This window comes from Saccopteryx bilineata, chromosome 6 (genome assembly GCF_036850765.1).
Source record: "Saccopteryx bilineata isolate mSacBil1 chromosome 6, mSacBil1_pri_phased_curated, whole genome shotgun sequence".
NCBI lineage: Eukaryota > Metazoa > Chordata > Mammalia > Chiroptera > Emballonuridae > Saccopteryx > Saccopteryx bilineata.
In genome coordinates this window covers 160,963,692-160,986,727 of record NC_089495.1, presented here as the reverse complement: position 1 = coordinate 160,986,727, position 23,036 = coordinate 160,963,692, and the positions used below count along the sequence as shown (strand labels likewise).

Here is a 23,036-nt window from a genome sequence, read left to right as displayed (position 1 = left end):
TGGGTCATTAAGCAGTTCCTCTTCCTTGGTAAGGAAATTATTTCCAGGGATGTAAAGAACTTCTTGTGACCTAGCTAACTTAAACCTTTTCATTGTTTTCTGATTATGACAAGTGACATTAGTTTTTTTTTTTTTTCTTCTGTATTTTTCTGCAGCCGGAAACGGGGAGAGACAGTCAGACAGACTCCCGCATGTGCCCGACCGGGATCCACCTGGCATGCCCACCAGGGGGCGATGCTCTGCCCCTCCGGGGCGTCGCTCTGTAGCGACCAGAGCCACTCTAGCGCCTGGGGCAGAGGCCAAGGAGCCATCCCCAGCGCCCGGGCCATCTTTGCTCCAATGGAGCCTCGGCTGTGGGAGGGGAAGAGACAGACAGAGAGGAAGGAGAGGGGGAGGGGTGGAAAAGCAGATGGGCGCCTCTCCTGTGTGCCCTGGCCGGGAATCGAACTCGGGACTTCTGCACGCCAGGCCGAAGCTCTACCACTGAGCCAACCGGCCAGGGCCCATTAGTTTCTAATAGTGATAAAAATGTTCTAGATAACAATCTTGGGGGCTAGCAGCTATCCTAGTGCCACCATGGTACTCATGTGTTGTGGGTAGTTCAGGGGACACTAGGGCACTAAGGGACCAAGTCAAGAAAGGCTTCTGCTCTACTGTTTCTTAACCCCATAAATGATTCAGAGCAGCACCCCATCTTTAACACTCCCACACGGAGACCGTGAGGTGTCATATTCCTGGGAGGGGGTCAGCACAGTTTGCTGTCAAGGGTCAGATAGTAAGTGCCTGCAGGTTTGTGGGCCATCCGGTTTCTGTTGTCATTACTCCACCTCACCACTGTCAGGAGAGCAGGCCCAGACCACATGAGCAGGGCTGGGAGGAAAACAGCCAGTGGGCCCTGGGCCTCTGACGAACGGAGGAGAACTGTGGACAGACTTCTCATCTACCTTCGCACCCTGATCACTTCTGACCCAGAGTAAGGACCAAGGGGGAGGTCCAGGGAGATGTCCTAAGTGTCTCTGTTGAGTATTTACAGAGAATGGGCATGAAGCCCTTCCAAATGGAACCAATGAGGTTCTTGTAATAGTAAACTAACAAAAGCAATTGTAGTGTTCTTTCCCTCAACCATGAAGCTTTTGTTATGGAGACTCCTAGCCTACTGTTCATTAACCAGAAGTTGATGCAGAGTGAAGTTATTCCCTGGGAATAGGAAAGGCAGATAAAGCAGAAGGCAGAGCCAGAATTCAGGTTCTGAGAAGAGAGCAGTGCAAACTGGAAACGTGAGCCTTGGGACAGCACACCGGCTTTTCTGTGATTCGAAGACGCTGGGACAGAGGGGAGGTGACTCATGTACTCTGGCTGGAGGATGACACAAGCCAAAAATATGTATGTGTGTATATACACAGAGATACACACAGGGTGGGCAAAAGTGGGTTAATAATAAATAATACACTGATAAATACAAGAATAAACTTTCTCGTACTCACAGCTGTAAACCTGCTTTTGCCCACTCGTGTGTATTATATATAATCTTTAGATATAGGCATATTATATATGATTTATATAAACAATCCCCTGTGCTAGAAAAGGGGTTGAGGAAACACTTATCCATCTGGTTTAGATATTGAGAGATAGATATTTGTTTGTAAGTATCCAAGTTACTCTCTAGGGATCAAAGCAGAAGTCATAAAATTAGAAAAACATTGAACAGTTTGATAGAAGTCTCAGAAAACCCAGCAGCGCAAAACAACCCTAACAAAGTGAACGGAATATAAGTATTTCTGAGAAGTTTCTGGGTAGAGATGATAAACTTCTTGTTCAATGTTGCAGTTATTTAAGACGTGCCAAAGGTGATGTGACATTGTTTAGTGTGCTATTTCAATCAGCTTAAACCTGTTTGTTCAGGACTGTTCCTCAGCTCAGGGGAGGCTGTTCTACCCTTACTTTGCTTTTACATTTCCCACTCCTGCCAAGACCCGGCCGGGGACGTGAGAGGGCCAACCCGTCCCCGTGGGGAAGGCCTGATGCATGCTGATTTCCTGTCAATTCAGACTTTATTCTCTGTCAGTAGATACTAGTAGTATGCCAAGATTTAGGAAATTTTAGGGAGAAAGATTTAAAACTGAGATACTAGTTTTTACTGAGAATTCACGATAAATTTTACTGATAAACTTTGTCATGTCTCCTTGAATAACATCAGCCTTTATGATAAAGCAAAGTGATGTTTTTTTCAGTAACTTTCAGTCACTTTTGAGAGCAAGCCACAAAAATACCCAGACAGATCTGTCCACATTAAAAAAACAAACTTCCTCCGTAACTGCTTTAGATTCAATAATTTATTCTTTCCCTCCCTGTCCTACCAACACAACTTGAACTTGTGAAACAAGGACTGCAGTTGCTCCAGTGCCCTCTCCTGCGGCCTGGGGCATGAAGTGGTGTCCAGGTCAGCATCACTTACGCCAGCGCAGCAGCTCTTTGGATAAACAGAGATAAATGTAAGGACCCAGGAGGCCACTTGGATTGAATTATCTCTTGCCTCTACAGACCCTGCTGTTAATTGAGAAACAGAATGTCTTAGGCAACAGTGAGGAGTTTCAGCTTCACATTCTTCAGGACAGAGGTGAAAATAACCTCAGGTGTGAGTGAACAATCCCTCAGACAGGTAAAGGCTGAGAATGAGCAGTCTTGCCCTGGTAAGGTTTTTGGCACCTCCGTTTACGCGGGGATGGTCAGAAAGGAATTCCTCTTTCTCACGGGTGCCCAGGTGTGTTAGACCAGCCCTACCCAGTTACCCTACCAGTCACCACACACAGGGGTAGCTTCAGTCCCGTTTCTGCTGCGTGGCCTGCTCTTCTACTTACTGGCACTGAATTAGTCAAGATATCCAATTAAAGTCCAATCTGGTATTCTAGACGTTTGTGAATTCTACTGGCCATTAGTGTTAATGGTTAGTTTGTACTTTTATACCAAAAGTTTTCAACTGAAACTTGGGGCTATTTATTTTTGTTGTGGAAAAAATACTGGGCTCTTTTAATATCTTTCTATATGTCTTTTTAAACTTTAAACTATAGGGATATATTTTTATAAAACAATATGCTAAAAAATTAGCAAAAATCATTTTGAACTAAAGGCGAAATGCAATCCAGGCATTTTCCTCCTGATAAGATCTGGTACAAGCTGAAACCTGTAACTAGAAAGGTGATTGTTTTTAAATGTTAAAAGTAGATTAGCTACAATATCTAAAAGTTGTTGACTGGCAGCTGTAATCTGTTTCTCCTTCTCTCTTTTGGGGTAGAAAACTGGTTTCAATCCTAAAAAGTTCTTAAAGTTGGACCTGGCCAGTTGGCTCAGCAGTAGAGCGTCGGCCTGGCATGTGGAAGTCCTAGATTTGATTCCCAGCCAGGGCACACAGGAGAAGTGCCCATCTGCTTTTCCACCCTTCCCCCTCTCCTTTCTCTGTCTCTCTTCCTCTCCCACAGCCAAGGCTCCATCGGAGCAAAGTTGGCCGGGGCGCTGAGGATGGCTCCATAGACTGTCTCAAGCACTAGAATGGCTCCAGTTGCAACAGAGCAATAGCCCTGATGGACAGAACATTGCCTCCTAGTGGGCATGCCGGTGGATCCGGTCAGGCGCATGTGGGAGTCTGTGTGCCTCCCCACTTCTCACTTCAGAAAAATACAAAAAAAAAAAAAAAGTTCTTGAAGTCACCAAGGAAAAGAGCCCAAATCTTCTAGAAGGCAAACAGATCTCTAGTGACAGCCCTAAATGGAGCACAAGAGCAATTATGTAAGTTCTAGTCAAGTCTCACGAAGGTCACTATCATCAAAACCTCTCAATAAAAAGAGCCCAGGAACCCAGGCACCAGCCTGCTCACTAACACAGGTGGTAGAATGGCTCTGGTTGCAACAGAGCAACGCCCCAGATGGGCAGAGCATCGCCCCCTGGTGGGCATGCCGGGTGGATCCCGGTTGGGTGCATGCGGGAGTCTGTCTGATTGCCTCCCCGTTTCCAATTTCAGAAAAATACAAAAAAAAAAAAAAAAAAGTAGTTCAGAGGTCCCTGTAATGGGAGGTGACCTGTACTCGAGGCTAAAAATACAGAAAGGCTTACTCAGATGCCTAAAACTCCAGCTACCACCGAGAATGAAGCACCCCGTGAAGAGCACGATGATGCCGCCGACCCCGCTCTTGACGTTGCTGCTGCACTTGAGCCAGCCTGTTGAGAGAGTTTCTGTGAGCTGGGACCAAGTCTTACCCGCCAGGTCTCCCAGTCAGCCTGGGCCATGGGACTGGAATACAATCTACATACCACTATGGATAATTTAAATAGCTAAAAAGGCCAAAGTCTACAAGATTTTAAGAAATTTAAATTAGTTGCTCTTGTTTTGGGGACTTTGGTTAAGATTTTTAGTGGGGAGGAGACTAATAAGACTTATTAGGTAACCTGAGGTGGAGTCTTCCTGGCTTTGAGATGATCAGTGTGGGCAGGGGTGAGAGGGGCATGAGGGCAGCGGCCAGGAAGGTATTAACAACTGAAAGCTGTTCAAAAAATGGCAGCTGCTTATTAACTTTGATGCTTTCAATTATGTTGGACTCCAGAATGAAGCCAAAGAGCAGGAGGACAGCACATTTGTCTCTTCTTTAGCCCTGCTCTAAGTCATGGCCAAAGTAGGAAACTTCTCCAAATGCCTGGAAGCAGTGACAGAGCTAACCAGTGAGGACGCAGACTCACCTTTCTGCACAGCTCCCAAGAGCCTCAGCAGAGAGATGCTGGAGGCGGTCCGCCTGGAACCAGTGACAGAGCTAACCAGTGAGGACGCAGACTCACCTTTCTGCACAGCTCCCAGGAGCCTCAGCAGAGAGATGCTGGAGGCGGTCCGCCTGGAACCAGTGACAGAGCTAACCAGTGAGGACGCAGACTCACCTTTCTGCACAGCTCCCAGGAGCCTCAGCAGAGAGATGCTGGAGGCGGTCCGCCTGGAACCAGTGACAGAGCTAACCAGTGAGGACGCAGACTCACCTTTCTGCACAGCTCCCAGGAGCCTCAGCAGAGAGATGCTGGAGGCGGTCCGCCTGGAACCAGTGACAGAGCTAACCAGTGAGGACGCAGACTCACCTTTCTGCACAGCTCCCAAGAGCCTCAACAGAGAGATGCTGGAGGCGGTACGCCTGGAACCAGTGACAGAGCTAACCAGTGAGGACGCAGACTCACCTTTCTGCACAGCTCCCAAGAGCCTCAGCAGAGAGGTGCTGGAGGCGGTCCGCCTGGAACCAGTGACAGAGCTAACCAGTGAGGACGCAGACTCACCTTTCTGCACAGCTCCCAGGAGCCTCAACAGAGAGGTGCTGGAGGCGGTCCGCCTGGAACCAGTGACAGAGCTAACCAGTGAGGACGCAGACTCACCTTTCTGCACAGCTCCCAGGAGCCTCAACAGAGAGATGCTGGAGGCGGTACGCCTGGAGCCAGTGACAGAGCTAACCAGTGAGGACGCAGACTCACCTTTCTGCACAGCTCCCAGGAGCCTCAGCAGAGAGATGCTGGAGGCGGTACGCCTGGAAGCAGTGACAGAGCTAACCAGTGAGGACGCAGACTCACCTTTCTGCACAGCTCCCAGGAGCCCCAACAGAGAGATGCTGGAGGTGGTCCGCCTGGAACCAGTGACAGAGCTAACCAGTGAGGACGCAGACTCACCTTTCTGCACAGCTCCCAGGAGCCTCAACAGAGAGGTGCTGGAGGCGGTACGCCTGGAAGCAGTGACAGAGCTAACCAGTGAGGACGCAGACTCACCTTTCTGCACAGCTCCCAGGAGCCTCAACAGAGAGATGCTGGAGGTGGTATGCCTGGCTGGGGGTTCCAAACTCCACAGAGCAGCCCAACTTCTTTCCAAGAAAGGAACTACGGTTCCAAAGAGAAGTCACGGTGATAGTTCATCTAAATTCATTCTCTTCCCCAACACTCAGTACCCCAAATTCCTAGGGCGAGGCCTCAGAAAAGCATATTCTAAAGCGTTACATGGGCTGCAGCTACTCTACGTGCTGAAAGTCAAGGCAGTCCACTGCAGGTCAAAGACGGGCTCTTCAAAATGCAGAGCCCTGGAGACCAGGACATGGATACATTAGATCTAATGACTATTTTGCTCAGGTGATCTTTGTGAATGCGCTTCATGAAATGAATTGCTCTTCTTTCCTCTCATCTGCTAAAACATCTTAGCGGAAAGCACGGCTTTCTATATTAACTACAGCTTTTTGTCACAGTATCTACCGTCAACATGTCTGTTCTGGTACCCCATCACTGTTGCTGACCAGCAAACATTTTTTATTTATGTTCAATACATGGCTAACTAAAGGAGAACCAGAAAGGAGGGTTTTTTGTTTGTTTTGGTATTTTTCTGAAGCTGGAAACGGGGAGACAGTCAGACTCCCGCATTCGCCCGACCGGGATCCACCCGGCACACCCACCAGGGGGCGACGCTCTGCCCACCAGGGGGCGATGATCTGCCCATCCGGGGCATGCTCTGTTGCGACCAGAGCACTCTAGCGCCTGAGGCAGAGGCCACAGAGCCATTCTCACAGCCCGGGCCAACTTTGCTCCAAGGGAGCCTCGGCTGCGGGAGGGGAAGAGAGAGACAGAGAGGAAGGAGAGGGGGAGGGGTGGAGAAGCAGATGGGCGCCTCTCCTGTGTGCCCTGGCCGGGAATCGAACCCGGGACTTCTGCACGCCAGGCCAACGCTCTACCACTGAGCCAACCAGCCAGGGCCAGAAAGGCGGGTTTATGCTATGTATTTACATTTTTCCTGTATCTGGTTTTCTGTTTAATGATAGGCCTGAATCTCTTCTATTGCTGGTTCTCTGGTCTTGGTTTGGTTCATCAGGATAAAAAATAAATTCAGCAAGTATTTATGACAGATTTAGCAGGTGTGGTAAAAGTTGCAATGGATGTAAAAATACTATCCAAACAGTTATCATTATATTAAGTAACAATGAAAAGAGCTATGCTGGCTCCCAAGAAATTACACAGGAGATAATTCTCTTGTAAGGTGAAGATTAGACTCTCCAGACAACAAGATGACATGACATAATCCATTCGTCTTGGAAGAAATGTGAAGGAAAAGATGGGGCAAAGCAACTGCACAACTTTCTCAGCAGTGCTGGGAACTGGGAGGCTCTGACTGTTCTCCAACCAGCTGAGCCTATTTACTTTCTACAGGCAGTCAAATTTATGTGCATGATATCAGTTCAGGCCGAGCTGGGACATAAGCCCAGGAGAGATCAGCTGAGAATTCAGTCCTGGGAGCAGTTTTTCAGTGTCTTCTTGCTGCCCAACTACTCTGGGTTATAAACTCCATCCCTTTGGGCCTGGGGCTGCTGACACCTACTGCCAGGCCTTTGCCATTTCATCTCCCAGACACTGTCTTTTACTTGCCAATGTCCATGTTCTTACATTTAAACCCAACATATATAGTTAACCCTCCAGGGACACTAGCCCTACTCTCAATACAGCTGTTGAAACCCCTCAAATACCTTCCAGACCTCTAGCATTACCTATCACCACTGGGGAGCCCCAGGCCTATGGCTGACTTGCTTCTTAAGTCTCCAGCTGTTGATTACTCACATGTTCCTTTATCTACAATGCCCTTTCATGGACTCCTCTGGCCTGCCAAATTCCTGTGCAGGTTCTGTTCCTGACTATTCTGAGCCCTTCCCTACATGTGCCCCATTGCAAACATCTCACGTGGCTACCCGATTGACGGAAATGCTGTGTGAAGATTAGAGAGCCACTATTTAGCTGTCTCTTGGCCTTTAAAAACCCAGGACCCTATCAGGTTTTCTTGCTGTCCCTTCTGGTATCCCATTGTCCAGGGTTTGCTTTTGGTAGTTATGAGAACTGTTTTTGTTTTTGAACCACCCTCCCCTCCCCCATCACTTGTTTGAAACTATTCCCCTGAGGGACTCTCATGCTATCTCCTACATCAGCAGTTCTCTAAATTGGCTGCACTTCAACACTTGGGAAATGTCTGAAAACATGATTTCTAGACCTTAACTGCAGAAGGCTGGGGGAATGATGCCTCAGAATCTTTAAGCACCCTGAATTCTGCAGAGGCTCAGCCTGATGTTCCCAGTTGAACATCTCAAGTCTGCAGGAACTCTCAAAGCATCCGTTTGGGCACTGGAGACCAGTTCCTATCGCTGAAGACTGTCAGACACTTGTCCTTATTGAGTCTCTTGAGATTTAAATCTTGAATTTACAAAATCTTTCTTCAAGGCCAGGAACACGAATTTTCATAGTTAAGTCCATGAAAATCCTTCCCAAACTTTAAAAGATGGCTCCTGGTATGGCTGCATTCTGCAAGCCAAATTCTTACTAACTAAAGCTCTGTGGCACCCTCAGCACTGACCTTAGGTTCTCCTTGCTTAGGCCACCAAAATATACCACATTTCCCCATGTATAAGGCGCCCCTTTTCCCGAAAACTCTGGGGTCTAAAAACTGGGTGTGCCTTATACAGTGGTTGTAGTTTTTTTACTTGCATTATCTGCTTTTTCATGCTTGTTTTTGTGCTCATTGTTGAAGACAGTGATTTGTCATCAGACACAGATGAGGACAAGCTAATGGATGGGAGTTTTGACAGTGATGAGGAGTTGTATGAATTTTATGATGAATAAAACAAGTTCAATAATTTTATGTAATACATTTTTTCTAAATTTTGGGCCCCAAATTAAGGTGCATCTTATACATGGGGAAATACGTTTATCCATTTCAGTCAGTCACAAGAGCTTTTGATTTCTACCTTGTTTCATCAAAATGGCAAGATGGTCTCATGCCTCTCAAGACCCTACTTTTTTATCTGGTGGACTCACTTTCCCTAAACTGACTCAGTTGAGGACTAGCTGCAGCCACAGATTTCTCTGGGTAGGAAAGCCTGTCTGACATCACCTTGAAGCCCAGTGTCCAACAGAAGAAATGCTGCCCAGAAAAGCTTGGCCAAGACCATCAGGCAATGTTAGATGGCAACCATCAACCTGATGTTGGGCAAGTTATTTATTCTCTCTGAAACTCAGTTTCCTTGTCTATAAAAGGGGTTAAGACCAGTCTCCTAGGATTGGTAGACATGCAGGCACCATAGCTGACCATATAGTCAACTTAATAATTGTGCGCTTGCTGGCCCTGCCTGTGTCAAAGAAATGAGTTGGTTTTCTAAGATAGAAGCCTATAAAGGGCTTGCCTGAGCAAAGGTAAATTATAGTCCCTGCTCTTCTGCAAAGATTTCCATGAAAATTCAATTTTAATTTGTAGTTACTGGACGTGGTCATTGCCTGGTGAAATGACAAAGATGAGGAGCCACACTACCTTTTGATCCTCGTAGATTTGGCCTCACTGAAGTCCTTGGCCAACTGAGGAATCAGGTCTTGACGTGGCTGAGATCCTAGGCTCTCACTCAGTGGACGCATCCAAGTCTGAACATTCATTGTTGAACTAAATTCTAGGTTTTCAGCTTATAGAACTAGAGGCCCTGGGATGGCCACACATTGTCTGATAGAAATTAAACTAATCACTTATTATAGACCATAACCAATAAGAACAAAAGTTTCTAAGCACAACTGTGGAAGAACTTTTTTTCCTTTTATCATTTATTAATATATTTTAGAGAAACAGAGAGGGGGGTACAAATTGAGAGCAAGGGAAGCATTTATTTGTTGTTCCACTTAGTTATGCATTCACTGGTTGCTTCCCACATGTACCCCAACCAGGGATCAAACCTGCAACCTTGGTGTTTCAGGATGACACTAATCAATTGAGTAACTGGCCAGGGCTATTGTGGAGGAACTTATTGTTGAAAGGTTGTATTTCTTCTGCATATTCCATTTCACAAGTGTTGTGATCTGATAACATTATTGTTATTGTACCTCTTACCTTACTATTACTGTATTCTTGGGACCCATTAAAGTGAGTGACAACTAATAACATATCAACCATGTCAGTGACCAGTAAGTGGCCACATAGTAGCCTGAGGCCGTTTAAAGACCATAGATGTAGCCTGAGGCAGTGGACAGAGTGCCATGGAGGACCCAGGTTTGAAGAGGTTGCAGGCTTAAGCATGGCTCATCTGGTTTGAGTAAGGCTCACCAGCTTGAGCCCAAGGTCGCTGGCTTGAGCAAGGGGTCCCTCGGTCTGCTGTAGCCCCCTGGTCAAGGCACATATGAGAAAGCAATCAATGAACAACTAAGGTGCCATAATGAAAAACTGATGATTGATGCTTCTCATCTCTCTCCCTTCCTGTCTGTCCCAACCCCCCCCCCCCAAAAAAAAAACAAAGCAAAAAAAACCAACCACGGATGTACAAGCCAGAGGGATCTGGATTTGAAGCCTGACTGCCACTTCCTATATGGTATGGGCAAGTCCCTTTCGCTATCTGAGGCTCAGTTTCCTCACCCATGAAAGAGGGCAGGTCAGTGATGTCACTGCAGAGTTGTTATGAGGGTGAAGTGAGACAATAATGCAATGTCCCCAACCCAGGACAATGACTTAAAGTCATCACCTGACAATTGGCAGTTTTCTCCTTTTATATTCTAAAATGAAAAGGAGATGTACCAAGGACACTCCTTAGGGCTATAAAAGATAGTACTGAACCCTGGCTGGGTAGCTAAGTTGTTCAGAGCATCACCCCAATATAGCAAGGATGCAGGTTCAATCCCTGGTCAGGGCACATACAAAAATCAACCAATGAATGCATGAATAAGTGGAACAACAAACAGATGTTTCTCTCTCTTTATTCCTCTAAAATCAATAAATTATAAAACAAATTTTAAAATACAAACATGATAATACATAAAGTCCTACATGCTAGAGAAATTTGCTATGGGCTGTATATTTACTACTGAAAAATCAGAACACAGAAATATAACCAACACCTGTTTCTGGTTATGGCATGCTTTCTACAGCATGGCTTAGCGGAAAAGATTAAACTAGGCCTCAGGAGACTGGGTTCTATTTGCAACTCTACCATTTACTGGCAGCCTAACCTTGGACAAGTTACTTAGCTTCTCTGTGCCTGTTTCACCATCTGCAAAACATAAAAATCTGCCCACCTCTCAGAACTGGTGTGCCTCCCTGAACAGTTTGAATCTCACTCTATCCCCAAATCCTAAAACAGTGTCTGCTTGTACTTCTTTGCTATTCTAAGCCAGCCAGACGCTGGCTTTGATCTTAAACCTGGAACCCACTTTGTGTACAACAGGTCCTGATTGAAATCCGAACACCGATTATTCTACTGAGGGGAGCCCTGAAGTCCCTCTGCTCTTCTTGAGTCTGTTCAGCAGACTACCCACCCAATCTCTTCTACTGGCCTTGCCTCTTAGTGTAGAAATTCAACTGGTATCAATATCACCAGCCAGCCTGGCCTGACCCAACCTTCAACTACGGGTGGAGGGGAAGGGAGAGTGATAAACCACTGTTAGCCCTGGAACAAGAACCAAAATGTCAGACTTTAAGTCCAGGGCACTTAAATGCCCAGGTATACATAAGTTAAATGAGTGCAACTACTAGTATCTTTAATCTTATTAATTCAAAAGGCACAAAGTAGTTGTATGCGCTGGATGGCCCTTGAAAATGAGCCTGTTTACCTTGTGACAGACCTTCCCCCCGAGGACTGATGAGTTGAGGCTTCTGGGCCAATGATTTCCAATACTGACGCTTCCCTGGCAACACCCCCAGTCCAAGATAACCAGGATAGAGCTCTGGAAACCACTCCAGCCCCAAGGAGCTAGGAAGGGTTTTCCTGTTGGTAACATCCACCTGACTAGTGAAGAGGCTTTTAGAGGTATAATGCTGGGTTGAATGCAAAGACCCCAGACACACAGGGTGTGGGGCTTGGCGCCCACTGCCAGATCTGGGCTCCAGAGCTTGCTCCTCACTCTCCATCAGTGCCTTTACATCAGTGACTCGATTATGATCAGCTTCTGCTTTCTCTTCTTGAAGAAATTTTATAGCCAGAGAGGCAAGATTTTGATTATGTGACTGTGATACCAAAAGAAATGCCCTGCAAGTTGCCTCCCTTGATGTGAACAAATTTAAATTGGGACCTTCACCTTGAGATTTCTTCTCCGTGCCTGACTCAACCATACTGAAGTTCTTCCCAGAGTCATCGCTCATGGAAGAGCACTCCTGTGTTTCTGTGACAGAGACACTCTTCCCTACATGTCCTTTGCTCCCGTGTGCCTCTATTCCAAGGTTAAGTCCTTTCCCTGGGCTCTCCTTGACTTGGATTTTACCTAATGGGCTAACTTTGAAACCTAGAGCTTGTGATTCTGTGTTCTTTTCCTGATTCTCAGAGTCTCTAACATTGGTATAGGTTTCCGAGAGGTAGTCCCTGGCCTTGGAACCTCTCTTATCACCTGGACATGATGTTCTTACTCTTTTATCCCCATAATTGAGATTCATGGTAGAACTATGATAATCATCAATAGGCATATCTAGAAATTTTACTAGAAGCTTCTGTCTTGAGGAATCAATTCTGTCCAAGTTTAAATTAGTGGAAGTGGTTTTTATATCATTAGGTAAGGCTGAAGAGTCTTTTCTATCTTGTTTTGACAAAGAAGATTCCATTGGACCTAAGGGTAAAGATGCTTTAGTTTCTGAAGGATTCCTTCTACTTTCTCCAGATTTAGGCAAACCTCTGGCAAGTTCTCTTTTAGGAGTAGTGTTCTTTGATGCACAAAACTCAGCCTTAGTTTCTCCATTGAAAGTAATCTTTGGTTTAGGATTTTTTAACATTTTGAGGGAGAACTGAATTTGATTTCTGATGTCTTTACTTGCCTTTGTACTAGCTCTTTCCAAACCCATAGCTGGTAGTGGAAAGGACTCAACAGTCTGTTCTGGTTTGTCCCTTACCAATTTAGTATTTCTTTTCTCACTCTTTGTCCCCAACTCTCTCTCTTTGGCTTTAATTAAGTCTTTGATGGGACTCTTCATTTTCTTAGCACGTGAAAGTGTAGCCTGCTTGGACTGGCAAACATGTTGATCAGCAGGTATAGCTGGTTGTATCATCTTACAGTGTGGCAGGTGGGATTTTAATCGTTTAAATGGCTTCTTACAATAAGGACACACTTCCATCTGGGTGGAATATCACTCTCTTATTCCTGAAAAGGGTAAATATGAGATTATGAGGAGCACATAATTTGTAAAGTAAATACTAATATTTTACACTTTTAAAATTCATTTTGGAAAAAAAAACTTTAAAAGTTTGTTTTGATCCACTTTTTCTCACAGAGATAGAAAATAGAAGACATAGTTTGATTTTTAAATAAGTACCCCTGGCTCAAATACAAAACTTATGTTTTTTTGTTTTTTTTTTCTTATTTGAAGCTGGAAACGGGGAGAGACAGACAGACTCCCGCATGCGCCCGACCGGGATCCACCCGGCACGCCCACCAGGGGCGACGCTCTGCCCACCAGGGGGCGATGCTCTGCCCCTGCGGGGCGTCGCTCTGCCGCGACCAGAGCGACTCCAGCGCCTGGGGCAGAGGCCAAAGAGCCATCCCCAGCGCCCAGGCCATCTTTGCTCCAATGGGAGCCTTGGCTGCAGGAGGGGAAGAGAGAGACAGAGAGGAAGGAGGGGGGGGCGGGGGTGGAGAAGCAAATGGGTGCTTCTCCTATGTGCCCTGACCGGAAATCGAACCCGGGTCCCCCGCACGCCAGGCCGACGCTCTACCGCTGAGCCAACCGGCCAGGGCCCAAAACTTATGTTTTGTATTTTACATTAGGAAGTCTTCTAGGAATCAATCGTTACAAAAGACAATCAAATCCACACCCCTGACTAGTAGGTAAGGAAGACCAAAACACATTTAATGAATTAATGATTAGTAGAAGGAAAAGATGTCCAAATGCCAGTCAGAATAAAAGGTTTGCTATTTAAGGTTGTGGTAAGTCAAAAGATATCACACAAGTATAAAAAATTGTTAAAAACCCTTAAATATATCATTCAAGGAAATAATGGTGAGGAATAAAAAATTCAGGCCAGGATCTGAAAATGGTTGATTATGGCAGTGGCTTCTAAAGCAATACACATGGAAGAGTCACTGGGAGCAAAACGAAAATATTAGAACTTCATCATCAAACCATGAGAAATGAAGCTATACTAATGTTTAACATACTAGTAAGTTCCAGAGGACCTACTATTCTATAAGGTCATGTCTATTCTGTGCCAAACTGTATTCTCAAAACCTACTACTGAGCCTGGCATATGATACTCAGTGAATTCTTCTTCCTCTGCATATAAACACACAAGTATTACTATACAGTACTGTAAGTCTGACTAGCTTCTGACCATTAAAGAGGTAAAAAAAAAAGTGAGGCTCTGAAAGCATTTACAAAATAAATAGATATAGCCCTGGCCGGTTGCCTCAGTTGATAGAGCCTCGGCCCTGTGTGCAGACGTCCCAGGTTCAATTCCCGGTGAGGGCACACATGAAAAGGGACCATCTGCTTCTCTCCCCCTTTCACAAACAGGGGCCGGGTTGGTTCCAGTGTCAGTTCCAGATGGGGGTTGCCAGGTGCATCCTGGCTGGTGGGGGGGGGGTGGGGCAAACATGCGGGTATCTATCTCCCCTCCTCTCACTTAAAATAAGTAGACAGACAGTGAGATAGGTAGGTAGAATCTTGGCCATATCATTTTTCAAAACAACCAACCCACCTACCGTACAGAAAGTCAGGCAAAACAAAACTGTTTTCTGTCAACAAACTTGCAGTAATTACTCTTACCTTGGAGCTCTGCCTTTGACAGTACAATTACAGTTATGGGCTGTTTATTTACAAAACCCACGCAACTGAGGCCCGTCCCTGGGCCCTTAGGCTAGTAAACTCTTGAGACCTCTGTTCGGCTGCCTGCCTCTGCAGTACCCCACCCGAGCACTTAATCTCACCGGAAGAATCTCTTCACCTTCACACGGTAACACCTCATCGAGGATGCCTGCTTTCGTACCAAGCTTCTCTACAAGGATGCTAATTTTGCGGTTGTTTCTTCTGGATCTCCATACTTCCCGATTACCGGTCCCGAGTCTGGCAAAATGAAATGAGATTTTCCTGTCAGCATGTGCAAGACACAATCAGAGAGATAAGTCAACAGTACTGAACCGACCACAAATAACGGGGGGTTATCAGCAGGGCAGTACCCCCCGCGGTGTTCCGGGAAGCAGAGAGTTAATTAAGACTTCACCAGCCTCGCGGGCACAGGGGTGATTTTAAAGTTACGCTAATCCTCGCGCTTACCTCCAGCGCTCTCCTGCCCGCTCCCTTACTATTCAGAAAATTGTCTTGCAGCTTGCAGCGGAGTGGGCCGAAGTCGCAAGGCAACTCGATGGTCCGAGGCCGGCCTCCGCGTAGCCCTCTCTCGAGGTCACGGAGCCGCTGGGACGCCGAAGAGGACTCCTGCGGTTACGGGAAGCCCCCTACCTGGCCCGCCACCCGATCGACTACCCTCTCGGTTCAGGACAGTCGACCCTAGACCTAGGTCCGGGGCCGTAGGAGAAAAAGCGCCGCCGCTTGAGACTCCCTCAGATCAACATCCTCACCTCGCAAGACGTTAAAGGCCAGGAAGCCCCCGCGAAAAGCCCCCAAAGGCATCCCAACTCCGGGTCTCCCGACCCCCGGCAGGACGTCTACATGAATGCCTAATGCTTCTCAGATATTTTTTTAAATTATTACTTCACAAGGACTTAACTCAAATATTTATATCGTATTATTATGATAGAATTTAACTTTTATTTAAATATAGCTAGATTTTCACACTGTCCCCGCTAGGCTGCGAACAGGCGAAAGTTCTGGCCACCTCTAACGAGGTCCTTTTCTCCCAGAAGCTCCCATTAGCCCCTCCTCCTCCAAGCCTGCCTTTTCCTGTGGGCGGGGTTACCGGTCGGCGCGGCCCAATTGCGTCACTGCGCAGCCGCGAGAGGGCGGTACCACGGCGGCTGCGACATGGGGGGGCGCGAAGCAGACGCCGGAAGTAGCCGTGGTACGGGTCCCCCGGAGGGGTACTCACTGCCGGCAGAGTCCACCCGTGCCGCGACGAGAGCCAAGGCCCGAGGAGGTGGGCGTGGCGGCCGCCGAAACACAACACCCTCTGTTCCCTCTTCTCGCGGAGCGGCTCGGCGTCGCTCCCCTCCACCGGCTGCCATGAGCGAGCGCCTCCGCCCCAGGTGAGACCGTAGGGACCCCCCTTCCTTCCCAGCCCCTCATCTCTGTCTTGGAGGATGGATTCGAGGGGGGCACATCAAGCGGGGTCCGAGCGAGCGTGGGCCCTCCGTGTCTTTATTCTGAGTGGTCTGATTCCGGGGGAGGAGGGGGAGCGGGATGTGCTTGTGCTTCGGTGCCTCATCCCTGAGGGTACTAGTGGATTGACTCGGTCTCCCCCGAACTCCGTCCCCCCCCACCCCCGTCTTTATCTATTTGGGCTGAAGTGTGGTCGGTCCCGGAAGAGAGACGGTAGCCCTAAAGCGTCCCTGTCCTAAATTTAGGAGAGTGGGGGGAGGGGAGGAATGTCTGATCTTCGAGTGGGAGCCTCTGGTGCGTCTGTGAGGGGACGGGGCGGGGAGCTGCCGGCTCCCCAAGGTCAGAAAGAAGGATTGGGTTTAACCCTGCGGCCGGGAGGGATTAGGTTAGACTGAAAATTTGTGCCCTGGACGGTTGTTAACACGGAAGGGCAGTGACCGAAGAGGCTGGTGGAGGCTCTCTGGCCGTAGCCTTTGGAATAGACTGGATTCTAAACTGTTTGGATACGGAGCCGTTTGACTCCGAAGGCGGGAGGGAGTATTATATCGCGATGCTCTACTTTTCCACGGAGCCTGGCCTCGGACCTGGGTGAGGGGTTTTAGGCTTGCTTGACATGAGTAGAGCCCAAACCACGCTGCCATTCTTTTTCTTTTTCTTTTCTTTTCTTTTCTTTTTTTTTTTGTATTAGTTACCTCTGTGACTAAGGAGGAGAAATTTGGGATGGGGTACCCCAGAATGAAGAGGATCAGCTTTATTTCAAATTAGAGAAATCCCTCATTGTGGAGTTTGAAGTGAAAACCTGTACATGACAAAGCCCACCTCTTACATTTTTCTGACGAGGACACAAATTTAAAGAGCTGATTTACCTGGGCCTTCCCAGGTTCACTGAGCTTTCCTTTAATAATAGTCTCAGTGAGGTTTAAGTGAATAAAATAGGATTGCCCTGACAGATTATGCTCTTTTCTGGTTCTGTGTTTTCATTGGCTCTGAATGTAACTGACAGTCCTTCCATGAGGACCCTGCTCTGGAGGATATTTAATTTATGGCATTAAAATTCTGGAAAGCTTCCTGAGGTTACTTGGTCCAGTAGTGAAAAGCTATTGGTTCCTCAGACTTCTGCATGGGGTTATTGATTTGGGTCATATAGTGAATGAGGAATAAAGCCTTCTTATACAGAAAATAAGAGTGGAATAAATTGAACATTAGAGGCCCAATGACCACTGACATGTAGTTAGAATTAGTAACAGGTCCTTAAATATAGTAAACCTGATTTGACTGCCATTTTTTTTTCCTTCTCAAACCCAGTGTATGGTTTTCTGATAGTCTCTTGGGATGTCTCACATATCTGAAAAAGTCAAAATATTTCCTACAAACATTCCTTTTATCTAACATCATACACGAATGCTCTGAATGCGTTTATACTCATAGCAGATTCCTTTTCTCTAGTACACAATGTCAACATGTTTCTACTGGTAACTTATTTGCTATAAAAGAGGTTGTTTGGTTTGGACAGGGGTTTCTTACCTACTTTTCCCTTCACCCCATGTTTCGTGGTGCACGATGAACCAGCTCTGGCCAGTTCCAGCTTTCTTGGTAATTCCAAGTTAATTCACTTCTCTGGTTCTGTTTCCTCAATTTTAAGATTACGGATTGGTCAAAATGGTGGTTTTTCCAACTGTTCCACAGTATAATGGGATGGCCATAGAGAAGTGAGTGTGGGGCAAGGAAGCCCTTAACCAAAACAGATCCTTTATCTCGTACATTGAGGGATTTTTTTTTTCACCAGTAGAAAGAAAGGGTTCTGCTACTTAAATTTTTTTTGAAAACCACTAGTCTCTATTCTTCAGGGTTTCTTCTGTAGATGACAGGAAAATTGGAAAGAAATGAAATGATGAAAAGTGATGTAATCAGCTATCCTTAGAAGTAACAGATACTAAACAATAATCTAACTAGATGGCTAGGAAGAATATAATCAATTATAGGTTGGCTGCTAAAATTATAACCTGGTCTGTGTATTAATGTTGAAAGCTGTAATCTGACTGTGTGAATAGGCTTGAGCGTGAAGCTGTAATCTTGCCAATTATTAATGATATTGTTGAAAGAAGAATGTTTCAGGGATAAAATATGCAAAGAGCCTAGAAAAAGGAGAATTGAAGAACAAGTAGAGCTCATTCTTAATCCAATTCCATCCAAAAGAAAGGGTCTCCACCAGGCTCAAAGAGATAATTGTGGTACTTAACCAGCCCACCCTCTGTTCTTAGTCTCTGCTTTGCAACCTTAACATTCATATTCTTGTCACTGGAATGATTATAGTCCCCATTATAAATGAGGAAATGGGAAAGTTTTGGTCAGGCTCCTAAGTTTGGTAAGAGCGATTTAGCGGCCCAAAGCACAATCAGCTGTTGTCACATTGATAAAAGAGTTTGAGGACCAACATACTGCCATTTCATGAGTTTCTCTTTGGATGTCAACTGACCTTTCATTAGACATTGCTCTGTAACTTCTTCATATTCCCATGAACATTTTCTGGTCTTATTAGGGTGACAGTAGTAAATTCTTGGCTCAAATCTATGATAATGACATCTATTTAATGGTTATTAAAATCTGGTATTCATCTAATTTTTAGCTTCCCAGTACTTCAAAATAATGTGCAGCTATGGTGTGACCTCCTGGGAGAAAGGTAGGGAGCAGAAATAATGATCTTACTCTACAAAGAGCTGGGCCTTAGTATGAGATAAATGGTGTAGCCCTGTGCCGGTTGGTTGGTTCATGCTTTATCAGAACCACACACCCACTATTTATCATTCCAAGCGGGTACTGGATCAGACTCATTAGCAGCAGAATGTTGCAGAGTGTGGGAAATTGAGCTCAGAGTGATAGTTTCTTTAATATCTAGACCTCAACTCAAAACTTTAGGATTAAGGGCCTGCCCCAATAAGCCACCCTACTCTCACAGAAGTTATAGAACTGGAAGATAGTATATGCTTAAATTCAGTACTTTCCAAAAAGTTGTTTTTCACTCTTGCTCTAAAAATGAACCTTTAAGAGTTTTCACTGTTGTAGAATTATGCTGCTTTGTATAAACTGTCCTCTAGTCAGCACTGCCCTTCAGCATTTTATGTAGGGATGGGAGCCTCCTATTGTCTGTACTAATCACTCAGTACAGTTGCCACTAGCTGAAGTGTGGCTGTTGTGACTAAGGGACTGGATTATTTAATTTAATTTAAATGAAAGTATCCACATATGCTAGTGGCTACCATATTGGACAGCGCAGTTCCAGGCATTTTTACCAAAAATTAAACCTCCTCTAATTTATTTTTTTCTAGTTGGGGTTTAGCAGTTTTTCTGACAAACAACACTTGACCCTTGTGTAGAATGTTTCTATTGCACATCTGAGAACACTTACCTGAGAAAGGTGTCTGGTTTTTCTTTAAACCTAGACATTTTAAGCAGCTTGTGCTACAGTCTCAAAGAGACAATCTGGTGAAGTAATTTCTGTCATAACAGTAGGTGCCGTAGCCTAAATAATTGAGTTTGTGTCCAAGAGCAGCCTTTCCAGTGATTGTCTAGAAAAGCAATTTAATACTTTAGAGGACATAGAGCTTTTGTTTAAAGTGGTAATTGGACGAAATCAGGGATGAAAAAGAACTAAAGATCATTGGCTACCATGAACCTCTAGATATTCCTATATAGAACCACCTATATATATGGATTTTAAGGGTAAAATAGGCAACGGCAGCCATTCCTATCTCAGTGTTCCTATGGGAGGGAGTAAAATTAAGTAACTTGGAGTTGTAATTTCAGTAACTGTAGAAGGAAGATAACCTGCATTAGGTGGAGTTTGAAAGCCCAGTCGTTACAGTCTCTGTGCTCTTACTTACGCACGGTAGGCATTTAAAATTATCAAGCTTCTCTATTGAAAGTAGTCACACTAATATAAGCCTGATCTTTCTGCTGCTCTTGATGTTTTTGCCCTTTGTGCCTAGTGACGGTGTACTTCCCATTTTAACCTGTTGGGATATTATACGATGAATTCCATTTTCTCAGGCTGGAGGGCAGATAGATTTATGTTGTCATGTTTTACTATTTTAAGTGTGTCTGAAAGAGGAATTGTTCGATTATTCTTTTTCTCCTTGTGATTTAATTTCAGGAAAAGGAGAAGGAATGGCAATGAAGAAGACCACCATCTTCCCCCTCAGACCAAAAGGAGTAGTAGAAACCCTGTCTTTCATGATTCCTGGGACACAGAGGTAGGAAGTATGGTCAGCATCTCTGCTCTGCTGGTTTCACTGCTTTCGCTAAATAACCCAATTTCTTCTGTGTAATTAAAATTCTCTGATTAAATAAATATGATTTACTTGATTGCAGTGGTTTCAACCTTTCCTTGAGCCATGGCCCCTTTGAGGAAGCTCTGTACCCACTCCTCGGCCAAACGGTTTATGTCTGCACTAGTCATACATACTTTCCCCCAAATTTGTATTTGTTAGCAGTTTCATGAACCTTTGCAAGCCCTTTGAACCCCCTATTTGATATTTCAGAAACCAGCTTATTTTCTTTTTTGTCATTAAGGCAAGCATATTTTATTGCTTCAATTCACTTATCTTTAAAAAAAACTATAAGCATTGAGAATATATAATATGTATGCAGAATCCCATTTTTCAGTGTTTTGTTGCTTTTTCATTGTGTTCTTTTTTTTTTTTTTTCTTTTAAGTGAGAAGCCAGGAGATAGACAGACAGACTCCCTGTTTTATATGCCCTGACCGGGATCCACCCAGCAACCCCCTATGGGGCAGTGCTCTGGCCATCTGGGGCTGTTACTCCATTGCTCAGCAATTGAGCTATTTTAGCACCTGAGGTGACAACATGGAACTATCCTTAGCGCCAGGGCCAACTTGTTCCAACCGAGCCATGGCTGTGGGAGGAGAAGAGAGAGATAGAGAGAAGGAAGAGGGGGTAGTCACTTCTCCTGTGTGCCCTGATTGGGAATTGAACCTGGGACTTCCACACGCCAGGATGATGCTCTACCACTGAGCCAGCCGGTCAGGGCTTTTTCATTATGTTGTTCTAAAAAGCACTACGGGAGGCACATAGAGAGAGAATAGAGAGGGAGACACTCTCTGTGCACTCGAACGACTGATACCCAGTGCAGAAAGGAAGCTCACATAAAAGTGACACTCCTGTTAAATTAGGTGCCTAATGATTTGGACCCTTAAGTTTAGCACCCCAACAGGGAAACTCCTCAATGGCAAAGATTCCCATCATAATTTTTGCACAAACAGGTAATCTGTAATTTAATTAGTTCTTGACAATAGGACTTGACCTATATCCGGTCTTTGTCAGAAATCCAAAGTAACTCCCCCCGGGGTGGGAGATTATAAGGCTCTTGTGGGATAATCTCATTCAGGAACAATTAATGAAAAGTGCAGATAGATCCTTCTATTCAGAGACTTGAGTTTCTATAGCTTTTATCTTTTATCTTTCCTTTAAAAAATCTTCCTATCACAGTTTTTCTTCCTTTTTAAAAAATGATTAACAGCCCTGGCCAGATAGCTCAGTTGGTTAGAGCATTACCCTGAAGCACAGAGGTTGCCAGTTCGATCCCTAGTCAGGACACATACAGAAATAGATGTTCCTGTGTCTGTCCTGCTTTCTCCCTTCCTCTTTCTCAAATCTTGTAGATAAATTTTTTTTAAAAAAAATGATTAATAGAAAAGTTATTGAGCTTTATTTACTGTGGTAATTGGGGAATCTCATGGATGAAAGACCAGAGAGGAGAGGCTTCCATGATCATTCAGTGTTAAAACTGTAACAGTAGTTGAGTCTCCATTATTCTTTTGAATTATAAGGCTGTTCCTTAAGAGCAGGGGTCCCCAAACTACGGCCCGCGGGCCGCATGCGGCCCCCGCTGCACTTCTGGAAGGGGCACCTCTTTCATTGGTGGTCAGTGAGAGGAGCATAGTTCCCATTGAAATACTGGTCAGTTTGTTGATTTAAATTTACTTGTTCTTTATTTTAAATATTGTATTTGTTCCCGTTTTGTTTTTTTACTTTAAAATAAGATATGTGCAGTGTGCATAGGGATTTGTTCATAGTTTTTTTATAGTCCGGCCCTCCAACAGTCTGAGGGACAGTGAACTGGCCCCCTGTATAAAAAGTTTGGGGACCCCTGCTTAAGAGAGTATGTAGTAAATACTTTCACGGTGTCAGCATGAATATTTCTTTACTTATATCTGTATGTAAATTCACCATATGAGATTGACATTCATTTGAAAGTATAGTAAGTAGTAGGTCTAACTCTTTGTATTGGTCTTTTTTCCCTAAATTGTATTTAGCTTTGGTGCCTGAAAACAAGAATATAAATCACCATGTTTAGAAAATTAAACATTTCTGATCTCTTATTTTTAGTGAAATTCCTAGTATAGTTTTGTTTTAATTGCTGTTTGTAGAAAATGACCTTGATTACCTTTCTAAAACCTCTGTACTGATATCATGGAAGAAAACAGTGTTGTTACTCACCCTGCAGGTTCGTATGTCTTGTTCTTACTTGTCCAAAGAAGCTCAGTGGTTAAACCACTCTGTAAATCATTAGTCTGATGAGGGACTTTGTTCTAATTCACGATCAGTACAGGTCCTTTTTATGTGTCGTGATAATCTGAACTCACCAGTTGCCCTCAAAGGAGTTGTGACCCTCTGTTTCAGTTTTGTGCGCTGAACCTTTATCAGCCATCTGAGTGAGTAGCTAGGGCTGTGCTTCCCCAGTGGTGTGTTAACAAGTCAC

At 45.0% G+C, this 23,036-nt stretch overlaps 2 protein-coding genes across 8 annotated transcripts in view; one reads left to right on the top strand and one right to left on the bottom strand.

Moving 5' to 3' along the window:
* Window positions 1-2,317: 2,317 nt before the first annotated feature.
* MTNAP1 (mitochondrial nucleoid associated protein 1) lies at window positions 2,318-15,774 on the bottom strand. 6 transcript variants are annotated; one of them, XM_066235060.1, is made up of 6 exons: window positions 15,562-15,774; window positions 14,914-15,049; window positions 12,082-13,131; window positions 5,785-5,892; window positions 4,108-4,212; window positions 2,318-2,470 (listed from the first exon to the last, which is right to left on the bottom strand). In XM_066235060.1, the coding sequence occupies exons 3-6, from the start codon at window positions 13,103-13,105 to the stop codon at window positions 2,448-2,450; spliced, it is 1,260 nt and encodes a 419-aa protein (XP_066091157.1). In that variant the 5' UTR covers window positions 13,106-13,131; window positions 14,914-15,049; window positions 15,562-15,774; the 3' UTR covers window positions 2,318-2,447. The 6 variants fall into 6 exon arrangements, with proteins under 6 accessions (XP_066091157.1, XP_066091154.1, XP_066091153.1 ...); XM_066235057.1 differs by having other exon boundaries at window positions 11,617-13,131; window positions 14,931-15,049; XM_066235056.1 differs by having other exon boundaries at window positions 11,617-13,131; window positions 15,260-15,772.
* Window positions 15,775-15,911: 137 nt separating this feature from the next.
* Window positions 15,912-23,036, top strand: part of VCF1 (VCP nuclear cofactor family member 1) — a 20,739-nt gene continuing 13,614 nt past the window's right edge. Inside the window, exons 1-3 of one of the 2 annotated variants that reach the window (XM_066233988.1) lie at window positions 15,912-16,185; window positions 18,885-18,938; window positions 20,409-20,508. In XM_066233988.1, the coding sequence (XP_066090085.1) occupies window positions 15,965-16,185; window positions 18,885-18,938; window positions 20,409-20,508 (375 nt within the window). In that variant the 5' untranslated portion in view covers window positions 15,912-15,964. The remainder of the gene's footprint in view (window positions 16,186-18,884; window positions 18,939-20,408; window positions 20,509-23,036) is intronic. The other variant, XM_066233989.1, reaches the window with a different exon arrangement.

Bases quoted from the DNA above. Each gene is read 5' to 3' on its own strand.
- MTNAP1 (XM_066235057.1), bottom strand. From the start codon at position 13,105: ATGGAAGTGTGTCCTTATTGTAAGAAGCCATTTAAACGATTAAAATCC. The intron at 5,893-11,616 runs GTAAACAGGCTC...TTGGAACCGTAG, and splicing joins GGGGGAAGGTCTGTCACAAG to TTCCTTTCTTGGAAAGAAGT. The intron at 4,213-5,784 runs GTGAGTCTGCGT...CTCTCTCAACAG, and splicing joins CCTGGGAGCTGTGCAGAAAG to GCTGGCTCAAGTGCAGCAGC.